Raw genomic sequence first — 27235 nt, forward strand, 5'->3', positions numbered from 1 at the left:
AGAGTTGGTCTTCCCTCTGCCTATGGAAACCTAAGGGCCTGCTGGGATTACAGACAGTGGCTTCTATTTGTTCCTAGTTCTTGTATTTCTCCATCTCAACTGTTGACTGTCCTATCTCCTGACAGACCTCAAAGCTTAGGGCTGAGTAGTTTCCAAGATCACCTCAGTTCAAATCCACTAGAAAGACTCACAGCACCCCTACAAGCTGTGGTATTCATGGTTATAGCTCCTCACAGGGAAAGGATAGAGACTTAAATACACTATGGGCAAAGGCTCACAGAGGAGAATTCAGAGGTCAAGCCAATGTGACACTCATATTGTCCTCTCTCCAAGAGTCAAGAAGGGGGAATGAACACCCCAGACTGATGGATATATGAGAATACACGTGGAGTATTGCCAGTGGAGAAACTCTCTGTAGCTTCCATGTCCAGTCTTTGCCAGAGCCCTAACCCATGGCCAAAGCGGTCTACCCTGAGACCACCTTGCACCCTAAATCCACTGATAGACTTTCTGGGCAAACAAAGATGCTTGTACCAGGCACAACAGTCCATGGGGTTAGAGAATACTCCTAGTAGCTGAGGGCGAAGTCTTTTTGAACAAGTAAAATTCTTGAATGTACACATCCATTTTCTTAGCTAGGGTCTCTATTGCCATGATAAAAATACCACGAGCAAAGGCAACTTTGGAGGACAGGGTTTATTTCAGCTCACAACACTCAGGTCTCAACTCCATCAGTCACAGGAGTCAGGGCAGTAAATAGAGACAGGAACCCGGAGACAGGAGCTGAAGCAGAAGCCAGGGAGAATGCTGCTTATTGGCTTTCTCTGCATGCTCTCTTATACATCTCACATCACTCGTTAATCAAGAAAATGCCCAACACACTGGCCTACAGGCCAGTCCTACTGAGGCATTCTCTCAGTTGAGAGTCCCTTTTTCCAAATGACTCTAGCTTATGTCAAGTTAACAGAGCAAAACAACCATGACACCCACATAAAGAGACGCTCAAGCTAATCACCTAGTATAAATGATAAAAATAATAAACGATAACACAGGAATCTAGGACAGCAGACATATGAGTAAAGTCTTTGCCATTACAATCTTTAGTTTCTCAATGGTTATAAAAATTTTCAAACATTCACAGATATGTGAGTTATAATATCCAATTATTCAGTCAAACAGTTATTAAATTTACCTTATGTGCTTCACCTATTTTTTGTTTATTATAATTGGTTTCAAGCATTTCGAACACCACATTATTTCACCCTTAAATACTTACTATCGATTTCCCCAAAACATCAACATTTTATTACATAATCATGGCACCATTAGCAACATCCAGGACACCACTAAATTACAGTTGGTAAAACTCAGTCAATATTCAAATTTCCCCAATTGCCATGAAACACCTTTTCAGTGAGTTACTCTAATCAGGAAAGACTCAAAAGCAGGGGCCAAACCTGACTACGAATATGTTATCTCTCAAATCTCTATTCTGGAGAGAAGCAGAGGGGCTACTCTGTTCTTTGATAGCATATCAAGACCTAACATAAAAAGCAAACCAAAACAAAGCCTGCATCACACCCACCAAAGGGGTGTCAGCCATGCAGCCCAACCATTCAAGCTGCCTGTTAGAAACATATGGCCTTCAGGAATCATTTGCTCAGAAAGTGTTTAAATAACATCAGACCTCAGGCTGTTACCTGCTTATACAGTGCGTAGAGTTTGAGCTTCACTTGGTTTCCTGGGTCCTGCTTCAAGAGTTTCACTTGGTTCATTGCATTTTCAAAGTCCTGCTGACTGGCTCTCATCGCTGGTCTGCTCAAGTGCACCTGAGCCACTGGGAGCCTAAAGAACTGCAGGAGACTACAAACAGTGGTTTCTATTTGTTCCTAGCCCTTCGTTCCTGTAGAATCATTGATTGGCTCCAACCCCTATTAATCACAATGACATGCTTATCTGCAATCTTTTCTCCAAGTAAGCAACTCCCCACAGGCTGGTACAAACTTATTCAAATGAAGTGGCGGTTTTGCCTTTTGAGAAAGTCGCTCATGCCACCGCTTTACTACAAGCACCAGGTCCCAGACTTTGCTCCTGAAGCTCGGGGTCTTTGGGCTGTTACAAATGGGTCACTCTGTCCAGCCACTTCTCTCAACGCAGCAAACCGATTGTTTGAAACCCACTCTGCTGGTAAGGGACTGCAAGTGTGTGGCGCTCAGCTAACTAGCAATGTTGGGCACAGTATCTATCACATGAGCCAAGGCACTGAGAGCCCTAGGAAGTTCCGGGCTGGGCCTGCAGGCGTGGGCGCGGCTAGAACCAGAGCTCGCAATTCTCCCTGGAGGGCAGAGATGGTCTGAGCGCGTCTATCCTTACCCTTACGGATTCAGCAGAGAAAGGACATTCGAGGTCACTCTTTAGAGCTTTCTCGCTGGGAAACCGCCAAAGGAGTATCCTGTTGTCTTGCTAGCCGGACCAGGTGACAGCGGGGGGGAGCTTCTCGGGCGAGCAACAAACCCCGTGGGCAACTTTGCGCTGGACAGCCGAGGCTGCAAGCTTACCTCGGACACCAGCACCGCGCCCGTCTCAAGGTCACTGCCGCCATAGCTAGATGCTCAGAACAAAATGAGCTCTGAGGCTGCTGCCGCCTCAGCTAGATGCACAGGACAAAGTGAACCCTCAGGCTGAGGCCCAGATGAAACTGCGAGGCGAGACCGGGAGGGGGCGGAGCCAGGTCTGAGCTCCGGGCATAGGCGGAGCCAGGGTGTGAGCTCAGGCGGTGAGTGGAGCTCCAGACAATACGGGCAGAGCAGAGCTAGGATGTGAGCCCTGGGCAGGGGTGTAACTGGCCACTCCTTCAGAGTGAGCATGGGCGGGTTTCGGGGGAGGAGCCCAGAATTCTTGAACCACGTCCAACTTGGTACATAGGTGACTGGCAAAGGGGGCTGGAAGTAGGGCTCTGGGAATTTTAATCAGAGAGCCTAAGCGTGTTCATTTAGAAACTGGACCGTTTCTCAACATGTTCAGTTCGGAGCACATTCCCGAGCACGCTCAGTTTTAGGTGATGGAACATCTGTTTAAAAGATTAAATGGACAAGAATGCCCCGGACATGCTTATCTTGTATAAAAAAGTTTAAGCTGAACATGGAAGGACACTGTATAAGCTGCGTTAATGTAAGCATTTGCCCCTGAAGGTGTCTGCCTTGCTGAGCAGCTAAGAGTACTTGGAGCAGAGACCATGCTCTGTAAACACAGTATCTGACTGGAGATTGGGGAGGGGGGAGGGGCAGTTCTCAATGAAAGGGAGCCACTGTGAGTTGGGTAGCACTCTATTTAGGCATGAGGATCGCTGCGTCCTTACTAAGTAGTTTGGACTCTGCTAAGAATACTACAGAGCCATAAATAAGCTAATTGGTGGGGCTAGAGAGTTCACTCAGCTGTTTGAGAACATTTGATGCTCTTGCAGAGGACCCGGGTTTGGTTTCCCTGAACCTACATAGCGGCTCATAACCATTCATAACTCCAGGTCCAGGGGAACAGACTCCATCTTCCGACCTCTGCAGGCACCAAACACACAGACGGTATACATAGATACAGGTATACTAAATCAACCACACATAAATAAATAAATAAATAGATGAAGTTAAATAAAAAAAGTTAAATACAGTTTTTAAAAGATCCAGTTGGCATGTCTTTGACCTAGCTCACATTGTGACAGAGTTGCCCAACTCGTCCCCTGAGGGTATTGTTTTTAGACATAAGAATGACAGAATCCTCAAGAGCTCAGTCAGAGCTCTACACACCACTCTGTTGTAGGACTTCCTGTTCTTATGAAGATCTTGGGGAAGGAAGTCTGGTTAAATTAGATCCCACCTCAGAGGCTGATTGCAGGGCCTAGGGCTGCCTAAGAAGGGCTTTGATAAAGAATCCCAGGCATAGTGGTCACAAGAGTCAAGGAAATGTTTCAAGCCACACTGAATCTTGGGGGTTCTACTTCGCTGTATATGCTCAGCATGTTGGAAGATGTTTTTGGAGATGGTGAATGGAACCTATGATTGAAGAACCTGTCAGCCATAGTGATTATTTTTGTTTACAATTTTAAAATCTCATCAGATCATGTTATAATCATGGCATATAAAATTCTACCACGTATAGTGTCAGGGATGATATTAATTATGCCCAATCAACAGGGAAAGGTACAAATCTGGAGAAGCCTGAATCCCTCTGTCTCACTGCTGGCTCCCTCTATGGATCTGTTGTCTGCCATAGCTGTTTCTTGGCTTCATCTCCCCCCTCCCCCACCCGACTCAGTCTTTCTTCAGGTCTCTCTGTTTCTGCATTGCTCTTACCTGACCTGCACTGACTGGGCTTCTCTGACTCCCACCTCTGCAACCTATTTTCCTCCTGCTCCTTGTCTCATCTCCCTACACTGCAAACCTGACTGCTGGGGTTTGAACTGTGCCCCAGAGAGTTCCTGCTTGGGAAACATCTCTCAGTTCCTGTGTAGATGGCTTTGGAGGTCAGACCTTTGAGTGGTGATTAAGGTGGCACATTAACAAGGAGCACCATGGCCCTGGACAGTTGCCAGAACCTTGACCATTAGACTTCCCAGCTTCCAGAATGGTGAACTGGCGTCTGTTTTCTGCAATTTATCCAGCTGGTGACTTTTGGTGGTAGAAACATAAAATGGACCAAGACACTGACATGACTCACACCATTCTCTTGATCTGTCCTCTGTCATTGGAATCTTATGTGAGTCCCTTTGTGTAATAAGTAACCCAAATGTCTTAGTATGACACATAAGGCCTTTGAGATTTGGTCCATAATGTCTAATTATCTTGCTTGCTTGCCCTTTCCATTTCATTCATTCACTCATTCGTTTATTCATTGTTAATTTTTTGTTTTATTTTGCTTTTTGAGATAGCCTCATTGTATATCCCAGGCTGGTCCCAAACATTGTGATCCTCCTGCTCCTGCCTCCCAAGTTCTAGGATTATAGGCTTGCATCATGGTGTTCAGCTCTTTACTTTTTGTTTAAAAGAATTCATTTTCAGGTAAAATCTCACAATAAAAACCTTTGTTGAACTTGTGTTGATCCTCCTGTCTCAGTCTTGGATTACAGGTAGACATCTCTGCCTGTTCTTTCCATTCAGAAATGGGGTGCCCAGCCTCTGTGGGTTTCTGCAGCCCATGCTTTCTCAGATTCTATGTGAGAAGTCTCTGACCCCCTCATTGGTTCCAGTCTCCTCTTGTGATCCTACAGTCTCCAGAGCTTGTCTATTTTCTAGGACATAGACATATCACTAAGCTTATTTCAGGCTAGCAATTTGTTCAGTCCTAACCTGCCCTGTATTAAATGCCATTTCCCATCTGTGGACACCTTGCTTGACAAGAAATGTTGTAGACATTTGTTGTGGAGAGGTAGACCGACAATGACTTTCTCAGAGACTCTGTGAAAGGGTAACAGGAACTTTAGTTCTGGGTCATTGTCCAGGAGTGATTTTGGAAAGGCCAGTCTGAGGTTGGAGATAATGCCTTGAAGGAGTCAAGGTTGCAGTTTCAGGAGACAGGGCTGGGCTGTGGCTATCAGTTGTAACATAGCTGTACTTGCTGTATCTTGTGTTCTTTTTTTCCCAGCATTATCTGAGTTGGTTCTCTGCTCACCTTGGTGATTATCCCCTGCTAATGTTACATAAGATGCCCAAATTTCTTAAGAAGCTTCCTTATGTAAGTCGTCAACTCATACAAGATATCCTAATCCCAGGTATTGCTTTTATCATCTTCATCTCTCAATTCCTGGTCTTCCTATTCTTATTCCTGAAGGTTCAGGGCCACTTTGTTGCATGTAAGTGAACTGATGAAAGTTTCTGTCTAGCCTGTGCGTGTCCACTTGTGATGACAGCTTTGGGTCAACTGCCACCTTTTCGGTAACCTGTCAGACGGTGTTACCTGGCATGATCTTAAGCTTACAGGTATATCTTTTTCAGTAAGTCACAGTGCAAGCAAAGGAATTGGACTTTTGCCAGGTTCCTATAGTGAAAGCGCCAGGGAAAGCGGTACCAAGGAAAATTACATTCACATATAATTGCAGGGGGGAAGGAACCTATGATGACTCTATTAGTCACTAAAGAGCCTTTGTGCCCTTTGTTCTCCCTTGTGTTTCCTCCTTCAGTTTCATGATGCTGCTTGAGATGAATTATACCAGTGTGTTTGTAACAGAACCAGCCAAATTTATGCTTCTGTCCGTGTTTCCTGTCCTCCCTTACTTTTTCCCTAACCTTTTCGTGCTGTTTTTAAACGGAGTCTTATGTATTCCAGATTTACTTCAAACTCTGCTTAGCTGGGGATGACCTTGAACCATTGATGCTTCTGCCTCAGTTTTTCAAATGCTGGGATTATTTGCATCACTGAGGACTGAATCCAGGCAAGAACTTTACCAACTGAGCCACACCCCCAGACACCTCACTACCACTTTTTTGTTTTGTTTTAGTGCAGAGTTTTACTATATAGCCCGGGCTGGCCTCAAAGCCTCCTTGTGTTGCAGCCTCACAAATGTGCGCCAAGCCCAACCTCCTCCTTCTTTTGTCCCTTCTATCTCCTTTCTCCTCTTCTTCCTCCTCCCACTTCCTGCCAAGTCAGGGTCCTGCCATGTGGCCCAGGTTGGGTTCTAAATCAGGATTGTTCAGTCTTTCTGGGCTTGCAGGTGTGTGCTATGCTTTTCTTTTGCTTCATCTTTTAACAACCTGCCCCTTCCACAGGGTGTTCTAAGTCTAAAGAGGGACCTTGGCAATGATATCCTCCTTTATCCTCTTCGTGGATTCAGCTGCATGAAATGAATATGTCTTTAACATTATTACCCAAAGGTCAAGGACTGATTGATTTTGTTGAGGAAAAAACAGAGATGAGAGTTATTGATAGGAGCACCCCCCCCCTTTTGTGAAAGGGCTCTTGACCATTCTGTTACTGTAATCCCACGTGCCTCATAATCCTCCTTTATGCCCTTAAGCCCCTGAAGATGGAGATCTGAGGCAGGAAAGACTGCTCTTTTCCTCAGGGCCTGTCACTGGCAGCTGGAATGAACCCATGCAGCTAACTGGGTGGTAGCCTGCTGAGCATCCTCAGGGATGCAGAGGTGCTCATCTACTTGAAGACAGAGGAAATCTTTCACGACTCAGGGGCCTCTACTCAGGAGACAGGAGAGTGTCCCCCAAATTCACTTGCAGGGTGAGTGAGAATGGAGCAGCTAGTGAGTTTGGTGATGAAGCAGAAAGACAAGAGGACTTGAGTGGAGTCAAGAGCCTGCACCTAAGGAGGGATGTCAGTTTGTGCCTCTGCAGAAGCTGTGTGTGACCTAGGGGCTGAGAGGTTAATACGCTGTAACCGAGTTTACATGTCAGGGATAGTGCCTGCTGCTGTGATCCCAGTCTTATCTACAGAATTCCCTCTTGAAGAGGAGACTCTTGTTCTGAAGGTGATTTGTGCATGTGTGAAGCTTGAGAAGGGTGGGCTAGTAAAGGGAAAATGTTGGTTATGGAGTCCTAGATCACAGGGAGGGTGGACTAAAGCTTAGGTCATCAGTCTTGTTAAACAGTCTTGTTTGAGATGCCCTCAGGAAGACCAGCACAGCTCCTTTTGCAGGCTGTGGAGCTCATTAAGTAGAAGCTCCAGGGTGTCAGCCAGTGAGATGAAAAGTAGAACCAGGGGAGTGTGAGGAACCTTCCAGAGGCTTCCCTTCCTCAGTCCTCTTAACTAGCTAGCTGTCCTGCCTCAGGCCACTAGGAATAAATCTATTTCCTTCTGATTCTGTCTGTCTCCCTGGTTTTGAGGACAGTAGCCAGCAGCCCAGAATCCGAAATTCTAGTAATGCAATTACTAAGCATCCTTTACAGAATCAACTGTGTCTATTTTTTTAAAATCTGGTCAGGCTGTGTATCGAGGTCCCACATCACAGCACATGTATTGCATGAGTATTAACAAAGCTTATGCTCAACAATTACCCTGGAATACTTTTATGTAGCAAAGAAATTTCCCTCAAGTATGCAAGAAAAATTGCAAATGTTAGTCATTAGTTTTGAAGGACTAGATTTTTTCTCTAATCATTCATTTTTCTAATGCATATAAAGTTTAATGCTCACTGTTCAAATATATTTAAAAAATGAGAATGATGGCTACAGTTTGTGATGATTTGATGAGAATGGTGTAACAGCCTTTTTCTTTTGGGACACCAAACAGCTCCCAAATCATAACACAGAGACTAATTATTAGTTTTGAATGCTCAGACTAGTTTAGACTCATTTCTGGCTAGCCCGTTTAATTTAAACTAACCGGTTTCTCTTTATTTACCTTTTGCCTCAGAGCTTTTATCTTCCTTCTGTTTATCTAGCTTATCTAACTTTCACTGCTTCTCATGTCTGGCTGTTGGCTACCTGTCTTCTGGCCCAAGGAATCTCCCTCCTCCTCTCCTCTCTTCTTCTCTTATTCTTTCCTCTCTCTGTAACCTAGATTTCTCCTCCTACTTATTCTCTCTGCCCACCAGTACCACCTATTCTTTCTCTGCCTAGCTACTTACCATTTAGCTCTTTATTGGACCAATAAGTGCCTTAGGCAGGCAAGGTAATACAAATGCAACACATCTTTACATAATTAAACTCACATCCTTACATCGTTAGACAAATGCAGCATAAACAAATGTCACACATATTTACACAGTTAAGATAATATTCCACAAAAGATTGGTCTCCATATGCTACTATATTTGAATAGTTGAACTTTAGTTGGTAGAACTGTTTGGGAAGGATGAGGAGGTGTGGCCTCATTTGAGGAGGTATATCACTGGTGGTGGGCTTGAGGTTTCAACCAACTGGTAGTGTTCCCAATATGTTCTCTGCCTCCTGCTTGCTGTTTGAACGTGAACTTCAGTTTCTACTTGAATTTCTGCCCCAATTTTGCTTCATGATGGACTGTGACTGGGAAATGTAAGCTGGAATAATCCCTTTCCACCTCTAAGTCGCCTCTGGTCATGGTGTTCATCACAGTAGGAGAAAAGCAAACTAGAATATTAATTTAACTATTTTCAGCTATTTCAGATGAAAGTCTCTCCCTAATGTAGTTTTCTGTGAGTTCATTATTGTTATATGTGAAGACTGCTGGTTGTTATATATTGATTTTGAATCCTGCAAATGTACTTATATTGTTTATAGGTCTAAGCAGTTTTTGGTAGAGGATAAAGGACCTTCCAATTATACAACCATGTCATTTGAAAATAGGGATAATTTGACTTCTTCTTTTCCTAATTTTATCCCTTGTATTTGAGTATTACATTGAATAAGAGAGGTGATAGTGGATATTCTTTCTCATTCTTGATAAATAGAAAGTGATTTCAGTTTTCCCCATATAGGAGAATATTGAGGACATGTTATTGTACATGTTGTTTATTATTTTGAAGTATATTCCATGAATTCATTCTCTTGAACAAATCTTTTTTTTTTAATTGAGCACCTGTAGAGTTTTGTGGGAGAGAAAGTCAGCACTCATTTCATATCCCAAACTCTTAAGCCCTACGATTACTGAAGATTATCTTCATAAATCTAATGAGATTTATGCAATGGGATATCATAGGATGCCAAATGGAATTAATGTACAAAGTGTTGCTATCAATCATAGGCCAAAGGGACAAATAACTCATTAACATGACTCATGAAAGATGATTTATCTGCTCTTCATCTGCCACAGGCACCTGCTTCAAGGTGTTGGCAGCACTGACAAGGTTGGCATATTGACAACAATAATTCATTTGTCAATCATGCCCCAAGAAAGTATGTATTGATCATCTCTTGGGTGCCAGGTATTAGCAAAGGACACTGGAGTAAAGTTGAGGCTTTCATGAGTTGGCTGTGGACTTCAGGTCTCTCCTCCTCCTATTATACAGAGAAGAACAGTATGTTTCCATCCATATCAGTTTCAGGAAGCCATACAACAAGGATCTTGTAGTGTGGGTTCGTATCTTTGCTATGTAACAACATTAGCAAGAGTTCAGTGATGTTTAAGTTCAATAGGTTGAGCTCAGCATCATCAATGAGCCACAGTTTTCCAGAGTGCATCTTTTTGTTATTTTACTGACATGGAATTGAACCCTAGAGTCTGAGTTGATTTCAAGGTCTCAGATTCAAGACCTCAGAATTGGAGCTCAAACTCATGACCACAGTGATTTATCTCTCTGTTAATTACTCTTGTGAGTGAAGAGAATCAATAGCCACACTTTCAATGAAAACACGAGGTGTTTCTGGGAGGCAGTCCTTTTTTTTTTTTTTTAGAAAATGTAAATTTTGTACCAAAATCCAAATAACCTATTATTTTAATGGTAACAAAGTTAATGTATGTAAAATTGAATTCTGGTAAATGAATACAATATTGTATTTGGGTTCTCTAGAAAACAGAACTGATAGAAAGAATATATATTACAAACGGGATTAATCAGATTGACAGACACAATGTGCACTGGGTAGGTAGTCCAAGATGGCTGAATGTGCACTGGAGAGGCTAAGAGCCTCAGAAGTCCCACCTAGTGATGAAGGCCAGGAGGATTCCTGTAGACCCCTTGGTCTTTGCCTTCAGTGGAGATACAAGAAGCTGGATTCTATTTTAGTGGATGAGGGCAGCTGCAACAGAGTAGATATACTCTGTTCACCAGCAGGGGGCAAAGGAGAGCAGGTAAAGAAGCAACAATTTTACCTAGACCCTTCCCATACCTGAGGCACCCATGGGAAGGGGCTTTCTTCTTGGGAAGTGGGTCTTTCCCCTGTCAGACAATCCTTTCTGGAAATACCCATACAGACCTACCAAATGGCTTCTTTCTTAGTCAGTTCCCAATCCAATCAAGTTGATAATCAAAGTTAGCCAACAGGGATGTTAATCCTAAAGATACTGAAAATAAAGAAAAGCTCTCAGGAAAAAAATTCAAGTCTAAGATCATCTGATATTCTTAGGTGGAGATATTTTAATGAAAACACGGCATTTATGAACAGCAAATAATAAAGCTATTGTTTTGGTGGTAAAATACACATGATACCAAGTCTATTCTTCTGAACATTTTTAAGTATAGAGCTCAGTAGGGTTAGGAACCTTCACACTGTTGCACACTCCATTTCCAGAATCTTTTCAGCCTTCAAAGCTAGAACTCTGTCACCATGAACCTGCAACTTCCATTTTGCTCTCACCTCCGCCATAGCCACCATCATTCTATGTCTGTTTCTATGAGCTTAACTATTCTGGTTTTTGCTTTAAAGGTCATAAAACCAGTTGTTGATTTTTTTCTAACAATATTCCCCACATATCTATTGAGTCCCTTTCTTAGAAGATAAGCTACATGTTTAGTAAGTGGGGAGAACCGTGTTTTGTTTGTTTGTTTGTTTTCTACTAGTTTTCTGGGATGTGATTCTCTTGGTTTCCCAGTTGAGTGAGTTAGTATTTCATTTCCTACTTATAGAAAGTAATAGCCATTCTTCGATTCAATCAGAAAGTTATGACATCAGTAGCAAAGGCCCCAGAGCAGGTCATAAGAGTAAAGACCCTCTGATTTGGAGGCTGTGTCACCATGCTAAGGACACTCAACTGGAAGACACTGTATCCTGGGGTGGTTAACCCTCAGTTCAAAAGAGGGTAGCCGTAGACAACTGTAGAGGACAGCCTTGAGACAGCATGAAGCAGTGGGGCAGTCTCTGAATTTTCCCAACACTGCATTTGATTGAGAGCACAGGGTTGTAAAACACATTGGACCAGTTTCTCACCTCAGTTGCTATGAGATTTCCATTTCTTTTCAATGACACATACACAGAATTTGGTGTAAGGTCTTGTTTGTTAAGATGAGGAAAGTTACCAGGTGTCGCAAACATCTGTAATATCAACACTTGGGAGATAGAGGGAGGATAGAGTTCAAGGTCAGCCTCAGCCACATAGGAAAATTGAAGCCAGCCTGGCCTGCATGAAACTCTATCTTGAAAAAATCAAAATCAAACAGCCTCATTGGTTTGGGCCTCTGCAAAGATGATGTCTTGGGAAAGCATGTAAGTGTGACTCCTTTAAGGAGTCCACTCTCCTGCTTTGGGACGGTGAACTGTTTTGTCCCTGTGCAACTTCCTGTCTAAATGTTTACTCCACTAACTTTGTCTCACTCTGGCTCATCCTGGATTCTTTCCAATGAGCTGACCATCTTAAAGGAATGTCCCCAAGAGGATAGTGAACTCCTAAGTTGCAAGTGGCTATGTCTTATTGATGTCACTGACTCTCTATGTATCCCTAGTACTTTTGATTAATGGAAAGTCCCCTTTCTGTTTGTCCAGCTGGTAGCCATCTGCAATGGAATAATCCTTCCACTGTGAAGGTTTATAACTCTTATTGGTTAATAAAAAGCAGACAGGTCCGTAGTCAGGCAGGAAGTTAGTCAGGAAAGTCAAATTGAGACTGATGGGAAGAAGGAGGATGGAGTTAGAGTGGTCACCCAGACAGACACAGGGGGAGCAGGAGATAAACATGCCATGCTAATAAAGGTACTGCCACATGGCAGAGTGTAAACAAGGAAAATGGGTTAACTTAAAATGTAAGAGCTAGTTAGGAATAAGCCTGAGCTATTGGCTGATCATTTAAAAGTAATATTAAACCTCTGTGTCAGTTATTTGGGACTGGAAGCTGGGATTGAGAAAGAAACATCTGCCTACAACCATCCACTCCCATGACTGAATCTCTGTGATATGAAAACAGAGAGAGTAAAAGAAAACAAGCAGACTGCTATTTCCTTTGGGTTACAGCTCAGCATGGTTTCCACTGCTTGATAAAACCCTCTGGATTTGCCCTTTGCTCATCCTTCTGTCTCTTAATCCTTCTGTCCAGTCCATACCAATTCCCTGCTTCTGCAGCTTGGCTCACTTTGCAACCAGCTCTGTGTGCCTCCTGCCACCCTTCCTGGAAGCTCACCAATATCGTATATCTTACCTAGCAGCCTCAGGGTCCCCATGCATGTGTGTGTCAACCATTTGTCCTGCTTCTTCATTCTTTGAACTCTGAGACTTCTTTAATCCTTTGTGGCCTGTAACCATTCTGTAGCCTACACACATACATATTACTGTGTGAGGTGTCATGTGTGACCTGAATGTTAATGTAACATATCCTAGTCACTGTTCTATTGATGTAAAGAGACACCATGGCCTAAAAGAAAGCATTTAATTGGGGGCTTGCTTACAGTTTCAGAGGTTTATTCTGTTATCATCCTGGAAGGGAGCATGTGGCATGAGGGCCAGTGCTGGAGAAGTAGCTGAGAGCTACAACCTGTTCCGATCTGTAGGCAGACACACACACACACACACAGAGAGAGAGAGAGAGAGAGACAGAGAGAGAGAGAGAGAGAGAGAGAGAGAGAGAGAGAGAGAGACAGAGAGAGAGAGAGACAGAGAGAGACACAGAGAGAGAGAGACAGAGAGACAGAGAGAAAGACACTGAGAGACACAGAGAGACACAGAGAGACAGAGAGAGAGAGAGACTGAGCATGGAGGGCTTTTGAAATCTCAAAGTCAATCCTTGGAGATACAATTCCTCCAACAAGGCCATACCACCCAATCTTTTTAATTCTTTCAAACTGTGCCATTCCCTAGTGACTAAGTATTCAAAGATATGCGCCTACAGGGTCATTCTTTTCCAAACCTTCACACTAGTAATTAAATTCCTAATAAAATAGCCAATGTTTGCCAGTGGCCATCTATCTAGGGAAAGTGGTACAACTAGGCAAATTGCAGCCAGCAACACCCATGTACAGCTTGTGAGTTATTGTTATTTTTAAAATCTGACATTTGGAAAGACACAAATGAGACTATTTCTGGTTAGCATACTCCTGACAAGGTCTCAGAAAAAAAATCATTCATTGTTTTATGTCAAGTCATCCTTTGTCTGTACTTGGGAACACTGAAAAGTTGACAGAGGATGAAACTCCACTTGGTTGTTACTATTGGGAGAAATAATTTCACTAGTCCACACTCAACATATTTCTGTTAAACACCCAGCCATTATGTTTCAACAATAGATATCTAGGCCACAGCCTCTATTGTGACCTACTTTCCTTGGGGATCAAGATATATTTACTAAAGTAAACTTGGTGCCTTATTCCACAAGGGATGGAGTAGTTACTCTTGGGACAAATGTCATGGCCAATGACAGATTTTTCAGGAATGGGAGAGAGCACATCTATTTGGCCAAACCTTCTGTTACTGAGAAGAAAACTAAAGATTTCATGAAGTGAAAAAATGCCACTGGGGGTCACATTGTGTCACATCCTATCTCTGTAAGCTTCTTTCCCTGCACACTAGCTGATCCTTGGGGTAAATCTCTCCTGCTCTGTCCTCTGAGGACTACCAAGATGGACAAAGTCCCTTGAGACAGTATCATTTGAGTTTTCAGAGTTGAAAAGAATGTGACTGTCTTCAGATGCATTTTGGTAAAAGGTGTCTATTATAGTTGTAACTGTCTCCTGAATGGAGGTGGTATTTCTCCTGAACCTTGAAGTAGTAATATTAATACTGGAAAGATTTTACTGATATTATGTTACACAAAACAAGATTTAGCTAAAGTAGCGCTGCCTCCAATGTGACTGCAGATAAAAAGTGTACTAGCAAGGCTCATCAGAAACCATAAGAAAGAAAATTCTGTATCATATTGGAGTTTGGGTTTGCTGAGAAAGTTTCGGCTTATGTTTATTAGCCAAGATTGATCTCAGATTAGGCTCTATTCCCATAACAAAGGACAGAACTGTGACTTCTAATCAGCCATTAGGCCCCTTCCCATAGTAAAGAACATAAATAGCACCTCAAGGGCTGCCAAGTCCCCTGTGCTTTTATCAGGAGATCAGGAGAAGCATAATTCTGCCAGATGAGCAAGATGAACCTGGATAACAACTTTGAGAAAAGAACATCACGAGTGAACTTAAGAAAATGGGACCTGATGAAACTGAGAAGCTTCTGTAAGGCAAAGGACACAGTCAGCAAGACAAAAAGGCAACCCAGAGATTGGGAAAACATATTCACTAACCCCACATCTGACAGAGGGTTGATCTCTAAAAATTTACAAAGAACTCAAGAAGCAAGTCTCCAAAACACCAAAGGATCCAATTAAAAAGTGGGCTGCAGAACTAAATAGAGAATTTTCAATAGAGGAGTCTAAAATGGCTGAGAGGCACTTGAGAACGTGTTCAACATCCTTAGCCATCTGAGAAATGCAAATCAAAACAACTCTGAGATACCATCTCACTCCTGTCAGAATGGCTAAAATCAGAAACACCAATGACAATTTATGCTGGAGAGGATGTGGTGAAAGGGGAACACTCCTCCATTGCTGGTGGGAGTGCCAACTTGTTCAGCCTCTTTGGAAATCAGTATGGAGATTCCTCAGAAAAATGGGAATAAACCTACCACAAGATCCAGCAACTCCACTCTTAGGCATATATCCAAAAGATGCCCATTCACACAACAAGGATGTCTGTTCCACTATGTTCATAGCAGCATTATTTGTAATAGCCAGAACTTGGAAGCAACCTAGATGCCCCTCAACCGAAGAGTGGATAGAGAAAATGTGGTACATTTACACAATGGAGTACTATTCAGCAGAAAAAAACAATGGAAATGGATGACACTAGAAGAAACCATCCTGAGTGAGGTAACCCAGTCACAAAAAGAGAAACATGGCATGTACTCTCTCATATATGGATTTTAGACATAGATCTGGGGAGTGCCAGCCTACAATCCCATGGCCAGAGAGTCTGGGAAACAGAAACTTCATTCAGTGGCTGATCGAAGAAGAGGCAGACTCCCACGGCTAAGCACTGAGCTGAACTCAAGAAAGCCAGTAACAGAGAGGGAAGACTGATGACCAAAGGGATTAAGACTGGGCTGGTTTAACCCCCAGAAACAGCTGACCTGACAAAGGTTAACTCCTGAATCTCAGGCATCAGCCTGGGAATCCAGCATGGGACTGATCAAGACCCCCTGAATGTGGGTGTCAGTGAGGAGGCCTAGGTAATCTATTGAACCTTGGGCAGTAGATCAGTACTCATCCCGAGTATACACACGGACTTTGGACTCCCATCCAACAATGTGAGATGCACTCTCACCCTGAAGTCTTGCAGGAGGGTCTAGGCCCTGCCCTGGATGAAATGACAGACTATGGACACCCCCATGGAGGGCCTCACCCTTCCTGGGGAAATGAGGGGATATTGGGGGGGAGTTGGGGAGAGGGCACGGGAGGAGGGGAGGGAAAGGGAGAGGGACCTGGAATTGACTTGTGAAGCAACCTTGTTTCTAATCTAAATTTAAACTGAAAATAAATTAAAAAAAAAAAGAAATAACTCTAACTTGGCAGTCTTTGCTTTATAAATCATTTGCCCAAGTGGCCGGATTTGCAGTCTGCTTGTCTTTGTTTAAATTGTTCAAAGTGTAATCTGGGGCTAGGGTCTAAGAGATGAGATTAAAGGATGACCATGAATGTGGATATTGTTAGTAAAATCTTCTGTTTCAGCCAGGCTCTTCTTCAGGCACTAGCCACAGTTGGCTACACAATTTTTTTTTAGTTCAGAATTTTTCTTTTATTAATCTGTCAGTGTGCAGATTGGTTTCTTACTGGGAAGGCATATTATTCCTGGAACAGTGGTAGTCAGAGACACTGGAGCAGAATGAACAGGTTCAAACAAAGTCTAGGAAGGGCAAAATGAAGTGTCAACCTCGCTGGAAGGAGAAATCTCTAAGGACTGATCCCCTGTCACTCAGGTGAGCTGCAGAAAGCCAGGACTAGCTCAAGGAAGTGTGAAATGGTCAGAAAACTTGAAAAAAAAAAAAAACCAGTGGGCCAGAGGTAGACATTCAGGGAATAACTGAACTCCCACTGTGAGTAAGGTTCTAGGGAAAGGATGTTCCCCAGGCAGACTAGTTCTCAGGGAAGACTAGAAGGCAGTCCTTGATGGAATAAAGTCTCAAGTAAACGTGAAGTCTCTGTGGTGTTAAGTCCTGGAGGAAGCACAGAGCAGTGAGGGGAACAGAGAAAGGAGCAGGTGAAGCAGCTGCTGCAGCCCAAGGCTGCCTGGTGTGAACTGTGGCTCCTGTGGGGCCTGCTTCTCCTCAGGGATGCTCATTGTGAGGGTGGGGGATGGCTGGTGCAATTGCTGTGTTTGTAAACAATGGCATCCTGAGTCTAGAAGGAATTTTGGTTGTCTTCTAGTCTGTTATCCATTTTTCTCCATGCCAGAAACATGTCTACAGCATCCCCAGCTGGCCATTGGTGCAGTCATTTCCAAGTACAGTAAATAAAGACCAACTAGTCTGTTTCCTTCTCATGGTTCCATGTATGTGGATCCAACCAACCGCAGATCAAAACGTATTTCTCTGTTTATTAGTTCCTAATCAATAGAATCTACCAAGTACTTACATGGCATTTACACTCTTTTAAGTATTACAGCCAATGCATGGACTATTTGATATTTAAGATACATGGGAAGATATGTGTAGGTTCCATGAAAATACTCTGCCATTTTCTTCATTGATACTGCATTAAGAAATTAAAAGCAAATTCTTCGTCTTGGAGCTGGTTAGAGGAAGAGTGAGGCCAAATTGAATGTTTCACTTCTTAGTGTGTCTTCCTTCTGTATGTCATTTGTGGTCTGCAGCATGGTGTGTGTTTGTGCAATGTCTGACTGTTCCTGTTATTTGTAACAAAGACTTTGCCCTGTATTTACAGTGTAGCACAGGAAGCATGGTGTGGGAAAGGATTGAAGAATGATTTTTTTTCTAAAATAAGAAGCTTTAACAGGTTTTACAAGGGAAAGCTGACCCCAAGTAGTGCTCACAACCTCACCCTGTATCCACATGTTGCTTCCAACATTCATAGGATATTTGTTTGTATTTATCATTTAGTTATTTAGTTCTTTTTGTTGTTTTTTAAAGATTACTTTCAAGTTTCTGGCTTCTTTCAGCAAATAATTACCCCAACACACCCCCCACCCCCCACTCACACACACACACACACACACACACACACACACACACACAAGCATGCATACACACACTTCTGGGTCAGAGTCATGGAAGAGTACTTAGATAAGATTAAAGCTATGCACTTAGTTTAGGTTGTAAAAGCTGTTTACAAGACAAGTCCAAAGGTATAAGAGTAAGGTTGGTTACATTGTTTTCTTAAGGTCAGGTTAAAGTTAACCAGGCTGACCACACAGTATTGAGTACATAGTTCTAAATGATCTCAAAGCATATTATTAACTTGATTTCAAGGTCTGACAAAGGTCCTGTTTCTGAAAGCAAGAAGCATTTCCAGAAAAAAAAAAAAAACTACTTAGGTCCCTATAAGGGATTTGGCCAGCATGTCTTGATACCTGTGGGAGTGGCTGGATCTGACTCCCTGGGGATCTTAACTGTCAGCTGTGTGTTCCTGAGGCACAGATTGGAAAATTGGGGACAAAAAGCATTGGGGTATTAAATCTAAGTAGACAGAACTGAATCCTAATTAATGCCTGAGGGACAGAGAACACACAGGAGTCTACCAGCCTTCAAACTACCCTTCAGGAACACCAAGGTAGGGAGGGCTGCCGGGGCAGGGGGGGGGAAGGGGTGAGGGTGGGGGGAGGGGGGAGGGGTCAGGGGGTGGAGGGGGTGGAGGTGGGTCAACTGCACTTGGGTCTCACAGCCTCTTCGATGCCTGTCCTCACAGCAATTCCTGCCCACATACTCAGTTGGCAGTGGGCTGTGAAGTCAGTTCCTTGATTGGGGTACTTACTTTTAACCTGCTGTGTTGCTTCCAGGCATTTGAAGCGGAGATCTTCCACTTTCCCACCAGCAAAACACATTAGAGACTGAGCCGTCTCCTCCTCCCTCAACCCTTCCAAAGCCAAAGGTCAGAAGTCACGAAGTCCATCTGCTGCCCCCGATGACGTCACATAGCAACTACATGGCGTAGGGGAAAGTTTCAACCACATTAGGAAACAAAGCTGGGACTTTCTACTAATACTCCGGTCTTACTAGAATTAAAAATCAGTATCTTCATAAAAACTTGAAGTATCTGTCTTTTAATGAAATTTGTCTTTACTTTCAAAACTCTAAATACTGTATAACGGTAAACAGGGCAAGAATAAGGGGAAGGTTTAAATGGGGATATAGATGGGTGGAAAGGACAGAAAAGGAATAAATAATACTAAGAATATTTGAAAAAAACACATGGAAGCCTATCTATCTTATCAAGTAATTATATATATATATATATAAGTTTAATTGGAGTTACTTTATACAGAGTAGAGGGAGGGAGATTATTTAAAATTTTTCAGACATGTTTTGATTGTATTCTTTCCCCTCCTCTAACTTCTCCCAGATCTCCCCACCTTGCTACCCACACAATTTCACATTCTTTCTCTTTCTCTCTTCTTAAAACAAAAGAAGAAAAAACAACAAAATAGTAAATCAAACTAAAAAAAATAAGACAAAAATACCAAAACAAACCAAAAAGTGCACACAAAAACCCTCTGGTCAATTTTGTGCTGGCCAACTGCTCCTGGGCATAGAGCCTACCCTGAAATATAATTGATTACCCAGTGACATTTCATTGGAGAAAACTGATTTCCCCTCACCCAAGAATTATAAGTTGCAAACAGCTTCTTGGTTAGAGGTGGGACTTGGTGTGTCTGCTTGTCCCTTGTCAGTGCTGGGACTTTGTCTGGTTTGAACTTGGGCAGGTTTTGGCATGCTATTACAGTCTCTGTTCCTTCACATGTACATAAGTCCTGTTGTATCTGAAAGATGCAGTTCTTAGAGCCATCTGTCCCCTTTGGTTCTTACAATCCAATGTCTGGCTACTGTAGTTCAGTCAAGTTGACACATAAGTTACCAGGGAGGCACCTGGCAGCTGTGTTTTTACAACTGCCATCAGAATGTGTTTGTCCAGTTAGGCAGGAGCAAGCCATTCACACACCAAGGCAGTTGCAAGGGCCCTTTGTTTCACAACTCATGTCTTTGTTTTATTATCATTATTTGCAAACTCTTCTTCATTGGTTTATGGCCAGTTATGTGCCATATATAACATTTCTACAGATATGTACATGCTTAAAAATAAATATACTTATTTGGTAGAAATAAATGAAATTGAATTGTAGAGGAAAATTAAAAATAATTCATATCTTCACAGTTTAAAGATGTTTGTAGAGTTGAAAAGGTTCAGTTTGGGGATCCCAAAAATGACCTCAGGAGTATAATAATAACTAAAATCCATCTCTGTTTTCTGCCCAGTGCTGGCTTTGAGTCAGATAGTACAAGAAACAGTTTATCAAAGCAACCACACTACACTGTAACTATTTATGTAACAGCATATTATCTTCCTGCACTGTATGCCTTGTTAATTTGTCTTTACTGGACAGTGACTCTTTAACAAGGAGAATTGTCATTAAATGTTTTTAATGGCTAAGAGATAGTGTTGTCACTTTTGCTGTTGTTTAAATTTGAATATGTAGGATTCTGGGTATTAAGATCCCACTAGAAACCCAGACATGACAGATCTCAAATTGAGCTCACCTTTTACCTCTACTCCATCTTTTTACAAATCCCACATATGCTTAGTCATCAAGGTATACATCTTTTGATGACTTTAGAACAGCCCATTTCTCCCATTTCCCATAGTGGACTGTAGTTCCTAGAAGAAACCATCTGGACTAAAGGTCCTGCAGACTAACTGGCCAGGACTTCATAATTATGAGAAGATGGAAAGTTGTACATGGAGCCAAATATCTTCATCTATCTTTAGTCCTCTTAATGGTCATTTGCTACCAACCTACATATCTGACTTAACATCTTTATGATGTCAAGTAAAACTTTTGGAATACACTGTAAATTTAGCAGACCACTAGCTGCCACTAAATTCAAGACAAGAATGCCACAAGATGGCACCTGAAACCTACAGAAAAAATTCCTGCTGCTCTGTCATAACCCCACCTAACTGATGTCCCCACTGAGTTATTTGGTGCATGCAATGATTTGTGATTTTCTTTCGTTTTATGACCACGAATGTTTAAGTAACTTCCTCCTTAGTTGAGCATACCATTCAAGGGGACCTGAATCATACAATCAGGGGGACCCGCAGTTTCATCTCTGGTTCAGGATAAACCACTAATTATTTCCTTTGAGGAAGAGCTATGTTTTTCGTTGATATCATGTTTAGCCATCAAATCTTAGGATTCCTCCTTCATTAGTTCTTGCCACTTGCCCAGCCCTCATCACTCATGCCCTAAGTGCCATAGTAGCTCTTTACGAGGTCTGTCTACCTCCCAGCCAACTCTTATTCTGCCAGGTGATCTTTGAGAAATGTACATCTCCTCATGTTGCTCCCCATCATCAACAGCTCAGTGGTCCCTCAGGCTGTTTGGATAAAGTACACACTGTGGTGTGTCCCAGAAGATGCCTTGTGCTCTGGTCCTTGTCTACTCCTCAAACAATCTTGTGTCCATTCCCATTGGCCCTTTGTTGCAGTCATACTATTAACCAGCTCTCTGTGTAAAGTAACGGAGCTCTCCCCCTTGCTCACCTGACTTTTGGATTGCCAGACATTTTAAAATCTACACCCCACAGCTTTTCCTCCTTATTCTTCAGAGCCTGTGTTCTCTCCACCACTGTGGGGGGCTGTGGATATTTTAGCTGTAGGCTCTGGCCTCCACTGATCATGGAGAAAGGGTGTGACTCTGCCAGGGCTCCTGGGTCCTCATCTCAGATTTGCCAACATGATTGAAGTGTCTCAAGGAAGGACGACCCATGCCAGGAACTCTGGGCTCAAGTTGTCTGGTCAGTGAGTCCTTGCTGGCTGAGTTCCATGATCTGCCATACTTCCTGTTTGCCCGGGTCAGCCTTCGTTGTATTCTTTTTCATCTGTTTTGTTTTGCTTGAGTTGGTTAGAGGCATTCTCTTCCATTTGAATATGTTTGTCTCTCCCCAAACTCTGGCCCTCTGTACAATGCTGTGAAGAGATGGTGAGACCTTAGGAGATGTTCATCATGAAGGGGATCTGGCTTTATGAATGACTTAATGTCATTTTTTTCTTGGGAGTTTTATTCTCTCTCTCTGCCAGCTTCTACTCATTATTCACCCATTATTCTGACACATAAAGTCTTCCACTATATTCTTCATATTTTCTATCACAAGGGCCTCACTAGAAGTTGAACATCTGCTGGTATCAGGATTTTGAATTTCTGGATCCATGAGCCCAAGAGAACATCTTTACTTTATAAATTATCCAGTCACGAGTTCTGAGAAATAGCAACAGAAATTGGAGTAAAACAGACTGTCTGGCAGTGTCTCTGTCCCATGACTGTCATGTGATAGGCACTACTACATCCCTTCACTACAAAAAAGCTGAAGGCCCAGAAAACACTTTGAATAGAAATCAGAGAAATATGTAGTTTTAGGAATCAAATAAAATATTTTCAATGAAAATCTTAAAATCTATAAAAATTCTCTGCATTAAATATTAAACCAAGTGTATTTTCCCCTTTTGATGGCTCAGAATATAGCCAGTTGCTCTGAGCTGACAAGCAATGCTGCCCTTGGGACTTCCTCAAGAGGGCCCTGGAGCTGCTTAGGGTTGCTGGAGTGTGACCTCTTGCCTTTCACTGCAGTGCCAGCATTTATTATTCATGTTTCTTTGGTGCACTATTACAGAAATACCTACTGGGCACTTGTCACTTGGCAGCTGCGGGGCTGAGCATTACAGTACATGCTACAGTTATACTCTGAATGACACACATCTGGGGAGTGGGGGTGGGTCAACTAGAAATGTTTCAAGGGTGAATGCTCAGGAGATCATCTGTAGAGTCCTGATCTACATGAGATCAGGCTTTTTATTCTAGGTACACCCTTAAGAAAAATGGACATTTTCCAGGTGAAGAGGTAGGATGTATACATGAGTTGTGTGTGTGTGTGTGTGTGTGTGTGTGTGTGTGTAGTGTATATAGTGTATATATATATATGTGTGTGTGTGTGTGTGTAGTGTATGTGTGTGTGAGTAGTGTGTGTGTAGTGTGTGTGAGTTATGTTATATTGTATATGTGTGTGTATTGTGTGTAATGTATGTGTGTGTGATATATGTGTAGTGTGTGTATAGTGTATTGCACAAATCTATTGGACTTCCTACTCCATCATTCTTGCCATATCCCCTTGATATTGGGTCTTTAACTTTAGAGCTTATATTTTGACTAGTTAGCTGGACAAGCACTAATTGTCTCTGCCCTCCACACAGCTGTGGAGACAGGCAGGCTTGTATGTGTGGTCAAACTCAACCCTTTAAAAAACAAAACCAAACCAAAACAACAGCAACAAAACCCCCACACTCCTCACACTGCTGGGAATCCAAACTCAGCATCTCATGCTTGCACAGCAAGAGCCCTTACCCACTAAACCCCAAGGAAGAATTTTCTGAACCTGCCTTGGATGTCTGTGTATGGGACTGACACTTGCATCTTCCTTCCTTCCTACCATGGCTGTTCCTCTGCTTTAATTCTGCAGTTTGGGAGTTGCTGGGCTCCTGGACCATTACAAGTAACTAGTGCTGTGGATGGGTGATATGGCCACAGGTGACTGTTCAAGTGGGCATGCTAGCACACTGAGTCTGTAGACAGTCTCCAAGAGTGCTTTGAATTGCTAGTGATGTCCCTTTGTGGAGGTCAGAGCGGTAGGATATCTATCCAGGATATTGTCCATTTCCTTTAAATTTTCGAATTTTGTGGAGTACAGGTTTTCAAAGTATGACCTGATGATTCTCTGGATTTCCTCAGTATCCGTTGTTATGTCTCCATTTTCATTTCTGATTTTGTTAATTAGCATGCTCTCTCTGTCTTTTGGTTAGTTTGGACAAAGGTTTGTCTATCTTGTTGATTTTCTCAAAGAACCAACTCTTTGTTTCACTGATTCTTCGCAATGTTTTCCTGGTTTCTACTTGATTGATTTCATCCCTCAATTTGATTATTTCCTGGCGTCTACTCCTCCTGGGTGAGTTTGCTTCTTTTTGTTCTAGGGCATTCAGTTGTGCTTTTAATTCTCTAGTGTGACTGTTCTCCAGTTTCTTCATGTGGACACTTAGTGCTATGAACTTTCCTCTCAGCACTGCTTTCAGAGTGTCCCATAAGTTTGGATATGTTGTATCTTCATTCTCATTGAATTCCAGGAAGTCTTTAATTTTTTTTTATTTCTTCCTTTACCCATGGATGGTGCAATTGTGCATTGTTCAATTTCCATGAGTTTATAGGGTTTCTGCAATTTGTGTTATTTTTGAATACTAATTTTAATGCTTGGTGGTCTGATAAGATACAGGGGTTTATTCCAATTTTTTGTATCTGTGGAGGTTTGCTATGTTTCCTATTATGTGGTTGATTTTAGAGAAGGTTCCATGTGGCGCTGAGAAGAGGGCATATCCCTTTGTGTTCGGGTGGAATGTTCCATAGATGTCTGTTAAACCCAATTGGGTCCTAACTTCTATTAGTTCTTTTGTTTCTTTGTTAAGTTTCTGTCTGGAGGTCCTGTCTAGCAGTGAGAGCAGAGTGTTGAAGTCTCCTACTACTAGTGTGTGAGATTTTATGTGCGTTTTGAGCTTTAGTAATGTTTCTTTCACGAATGTGGGAGCCTTTGTATTTGGGGCATAGATGTTCAAAATTGAGGCTTCATCTTGATGGACTTTTCCTGAGATGAATATGAAATTTCCTTCTTCATCTCTTTTGATTGATTTTAATTTGAAGTCTAATTTGTTAGATATTAGGATTGCTACACCAGCTTGTTTCTTGGATCTGTTTGCTTGGAAAAACTTTTCCCAACCCTTTACTCTGAGGTAATGTCTCTCTTTGACATTGAGATGTGTTTCTTGTATGCAGCAGAATGATGGGTTCTGTCTTTGTATCAATTGTGCTAGTCTGTGTCTTTTTATAAGCAAGTTGAGACCGTTGACATTGAGGAATATTAATGACCATTGATTGATGATACTTGTTTGTGCTTGATTGGTTGTTTTTTTTTTGTTTTTGTTTTTGTTTTTTTTTGGTTTTACGAGACAGGGTTTCTCTGTTTGGGAGGCTGTCGGTCCAGCCTGGCCTCGAACTCACAGAGATCCGCCTGCCTCTGCCTCCCGAGTGCTGGGATTAAAGGCATGAGCCACCAACGCCCGGCTGCTTGATTGGTTGTTAATGGTGTTATTGTGTGTAGGTTCTCCTCCCTTTTTCTTTTGGTGTTTGGTAAAGTGGGATTATCTATTGCCTATGTCTTTGTGAGTGTAGTTATCTTTGTTGGGTGTAGGTTTTCCTTCCAGCACTTTCTGTAGAGCTGGATTCATGGATACATATTATTTAAATCTGGCTTTGTCATGGAATATTTTGCTTTCTCCATCTATGGTAATTGAAAGCTTTGCTGGATATAGTAGTTTGGGCTGGTATCCTTGTTCCCTTAACATATGTAGGACATCTGTCCAGGATCTTCTGGCTTTCTTAGTTTCCATTGAGAAGTCGGGTGTAATTTGGATAGGTCTGCCTTTATATGTTACTTGGCCTTTTTCTTTAGCTGCTCTTAATATTTTCTCTTTATTCTGTAGGTTTGATGTTTTGATTATTTTATGACGAGGTGAATTCTTTTTCTGGTCCAGTCTATTTGGTGTTCTGTAAGATTCTTGTATTTTCATAGGCATGTCCTTCTTTAGGTTAGGGAAGTTTTCTTCTAAGATTTTGTTGAAGATATTTTCTGTACCTTTGAGCTGTACTTCTTTGCCTTCTTCTATACTTATTATTCTCAGGTTTGGCTTCTTCACGGTGTCCCATATTTCCTGGATATTTTGTGTTAGGGATTTGTTGGTTTTGAGATTTTCTTTGGTTGATGACTGTATATCCTCTAATTAGTCTTCAACACCTGATATTCTCTCTTCTATCTCTTGTATTCTATTGGTGATACTTGCATTTGTATTTCCTGATCATTTACCCAGCTTTTCTATTTCCAGCATCCCCTTGTTCAGTGTTTTCTTTATTGTTTCTATTTCAGCATTCAATCCTTCAACTGTTTGAATTGTTTCCTTCATTTTTTGATTGTTTTCTCTTTGTACTCTTTAAGAGATTTGTTTCTTGAATTTTTTGGTTAGTCTTTTCCTCCATTCCATGTATTTTTGTTTTTTCTTTTATATCTTTAAGGGATTTCCTCGTTTCCTCTTTGAGGGTCTCTATCATCTTCATAAAGTAATTTTTAAGGTTTGTTTCTTCTGCTTCATCTATGTAGTGCTTTTCAGGTCTTGCTGGCATAGGGTCTCTAGATTCTGGTGGAGTCATGTTGGTCTTTCTCTTGCTGTGTGAGCTCTTATTCTGTCTTCTTCCCATCTTTTCTTCCAGTCGGTGCATGTAGGGTCTTTCTGTCTCCACTGGTCTCCTTCTTTCCTGAAGCTGAAGCTGGCATGCTGGAGGGTGGGATCTGGAAGGATTGATGCCTTTCCTGTGTGGCAGATCCTCTGAATGCCAGGAGTGGTCTCCTGGAAGATTGAGGGAGTGGGTGGTGGGTGGGGGAGTGGTCCCAGGGGACCCAAGCTCACCTGAAGCTGGGGACACTGGATGGTGAATAATAAGATTGTAATTGAGGGGGAGGCAGAGGGTGGAGCAACCAGGGGTGAGCTATTTCACCATTGGGAGCTATAAAAGGTCCAAGGGTTCTGAGTAGCTGGCTTCTCTCCAGCCCATAATCTAACACCTCTCCAGTTTATTTGTCAAGAATATCAGGTTACTGTATGAACCCCTCAGACACCAAGAAAATGGAGACATTGTGCCCTACCCCCCAGATACCTCAGAGTCCAGCAGTCTTGACCTCCCACCCAGAGGCTAGTGAGTTTCTATGAACAACACCAGAGTAGTGTTGGATATCACAGCTTGTGGGTAATAGGTCAAGAGGGCAGTGGTGGAGATCTGGATCCCCAAACTATTGGAACAATTGCTAACACAATTCACTGGATCTACATGGAGGATGCTATGATTTCCTGAGGGCAAAGTCTTTGTTTATTATCTGAATATTTATCTCTACCTGTGATGATATCTTGTCTATACTCTAACAAATAAAGTTTGCCAGAAGATCAGAGTGTGGAGCTAGCCACTAGTTAACCATAGAGGTCTAGAGGTCTGTAGAGACAGACAGAAAGTAAGAGGGCTGTCGGAAAGAAGAACATAGGC

The 27235-nt window shown here is 42.3% G+C and overlaps 1 protein-coding gene and 1 long non-coding RNA gene across 8 annotated transcripts in view; one reads left to right on the forward strand and one right to left on the reverse strand.

Moving 5' to 3' along the window:
• Eci2 (enoyl-CoA delta isomerase 2) overlaps positions 1-18891 on the reverse strand; it is a 35416-nt gene extending 16525 nt beyond the window's left edge. The window contains exons 1-2 of one of the 7 annotated variants that reach the window (XM_040755822.1): positions 18808-18891; positions 1701-1863 (exon numbers count right to left, since the gene is read on the reverse strand). In XM_040755822.1, the coding sequence (XP_040611756.1) occupies positions 1701-1808 (108 nt within the window). In that variant the 5' untranslated portion in view covers positions 1809-1863; positions 18808-18891. Of the gene's footprint in view, positions 1-1700; positions 1864-2373; positions 2538-2558; positions 2743-18807 lie in introns of those variants that run through there. The other 6 variants (XM_040755818.1, XM_040755820.1, XM_040755823.1 and 3 more) reach the window with 6 other exon arrangements.
• LOC121143602 lies at positions 16333-19079 on the forward strand. Its single transcript, XR_005880854.1, has 2 exons — positions 16333-18606; positions 18833-19079. It is a non-coding gene; the product is annotated as an uncharacterized LOC121143602 (long non-coding RNA).
• The last annotated feature ends 8156 nt before the right edge of the window (positions 19080-27235 follow it).

Source organism: Mesocricetus auratus, unplaced genomic scaffold (genome assembly GCF_017639785.1).
Source record: "Mesocricetus auratus isolate SY011 unplaced genomic scaffold, BCM_Maur_2.0 Super-Scaffold_100013, whole genome shotgun sequence".
NCBI classification, from domain to species: Eukaryota; Metazoa; Chordata; class Mammalia; order Rodentia; family Cricetidae; genus Mesocricetus; species Mesocricetus auratus.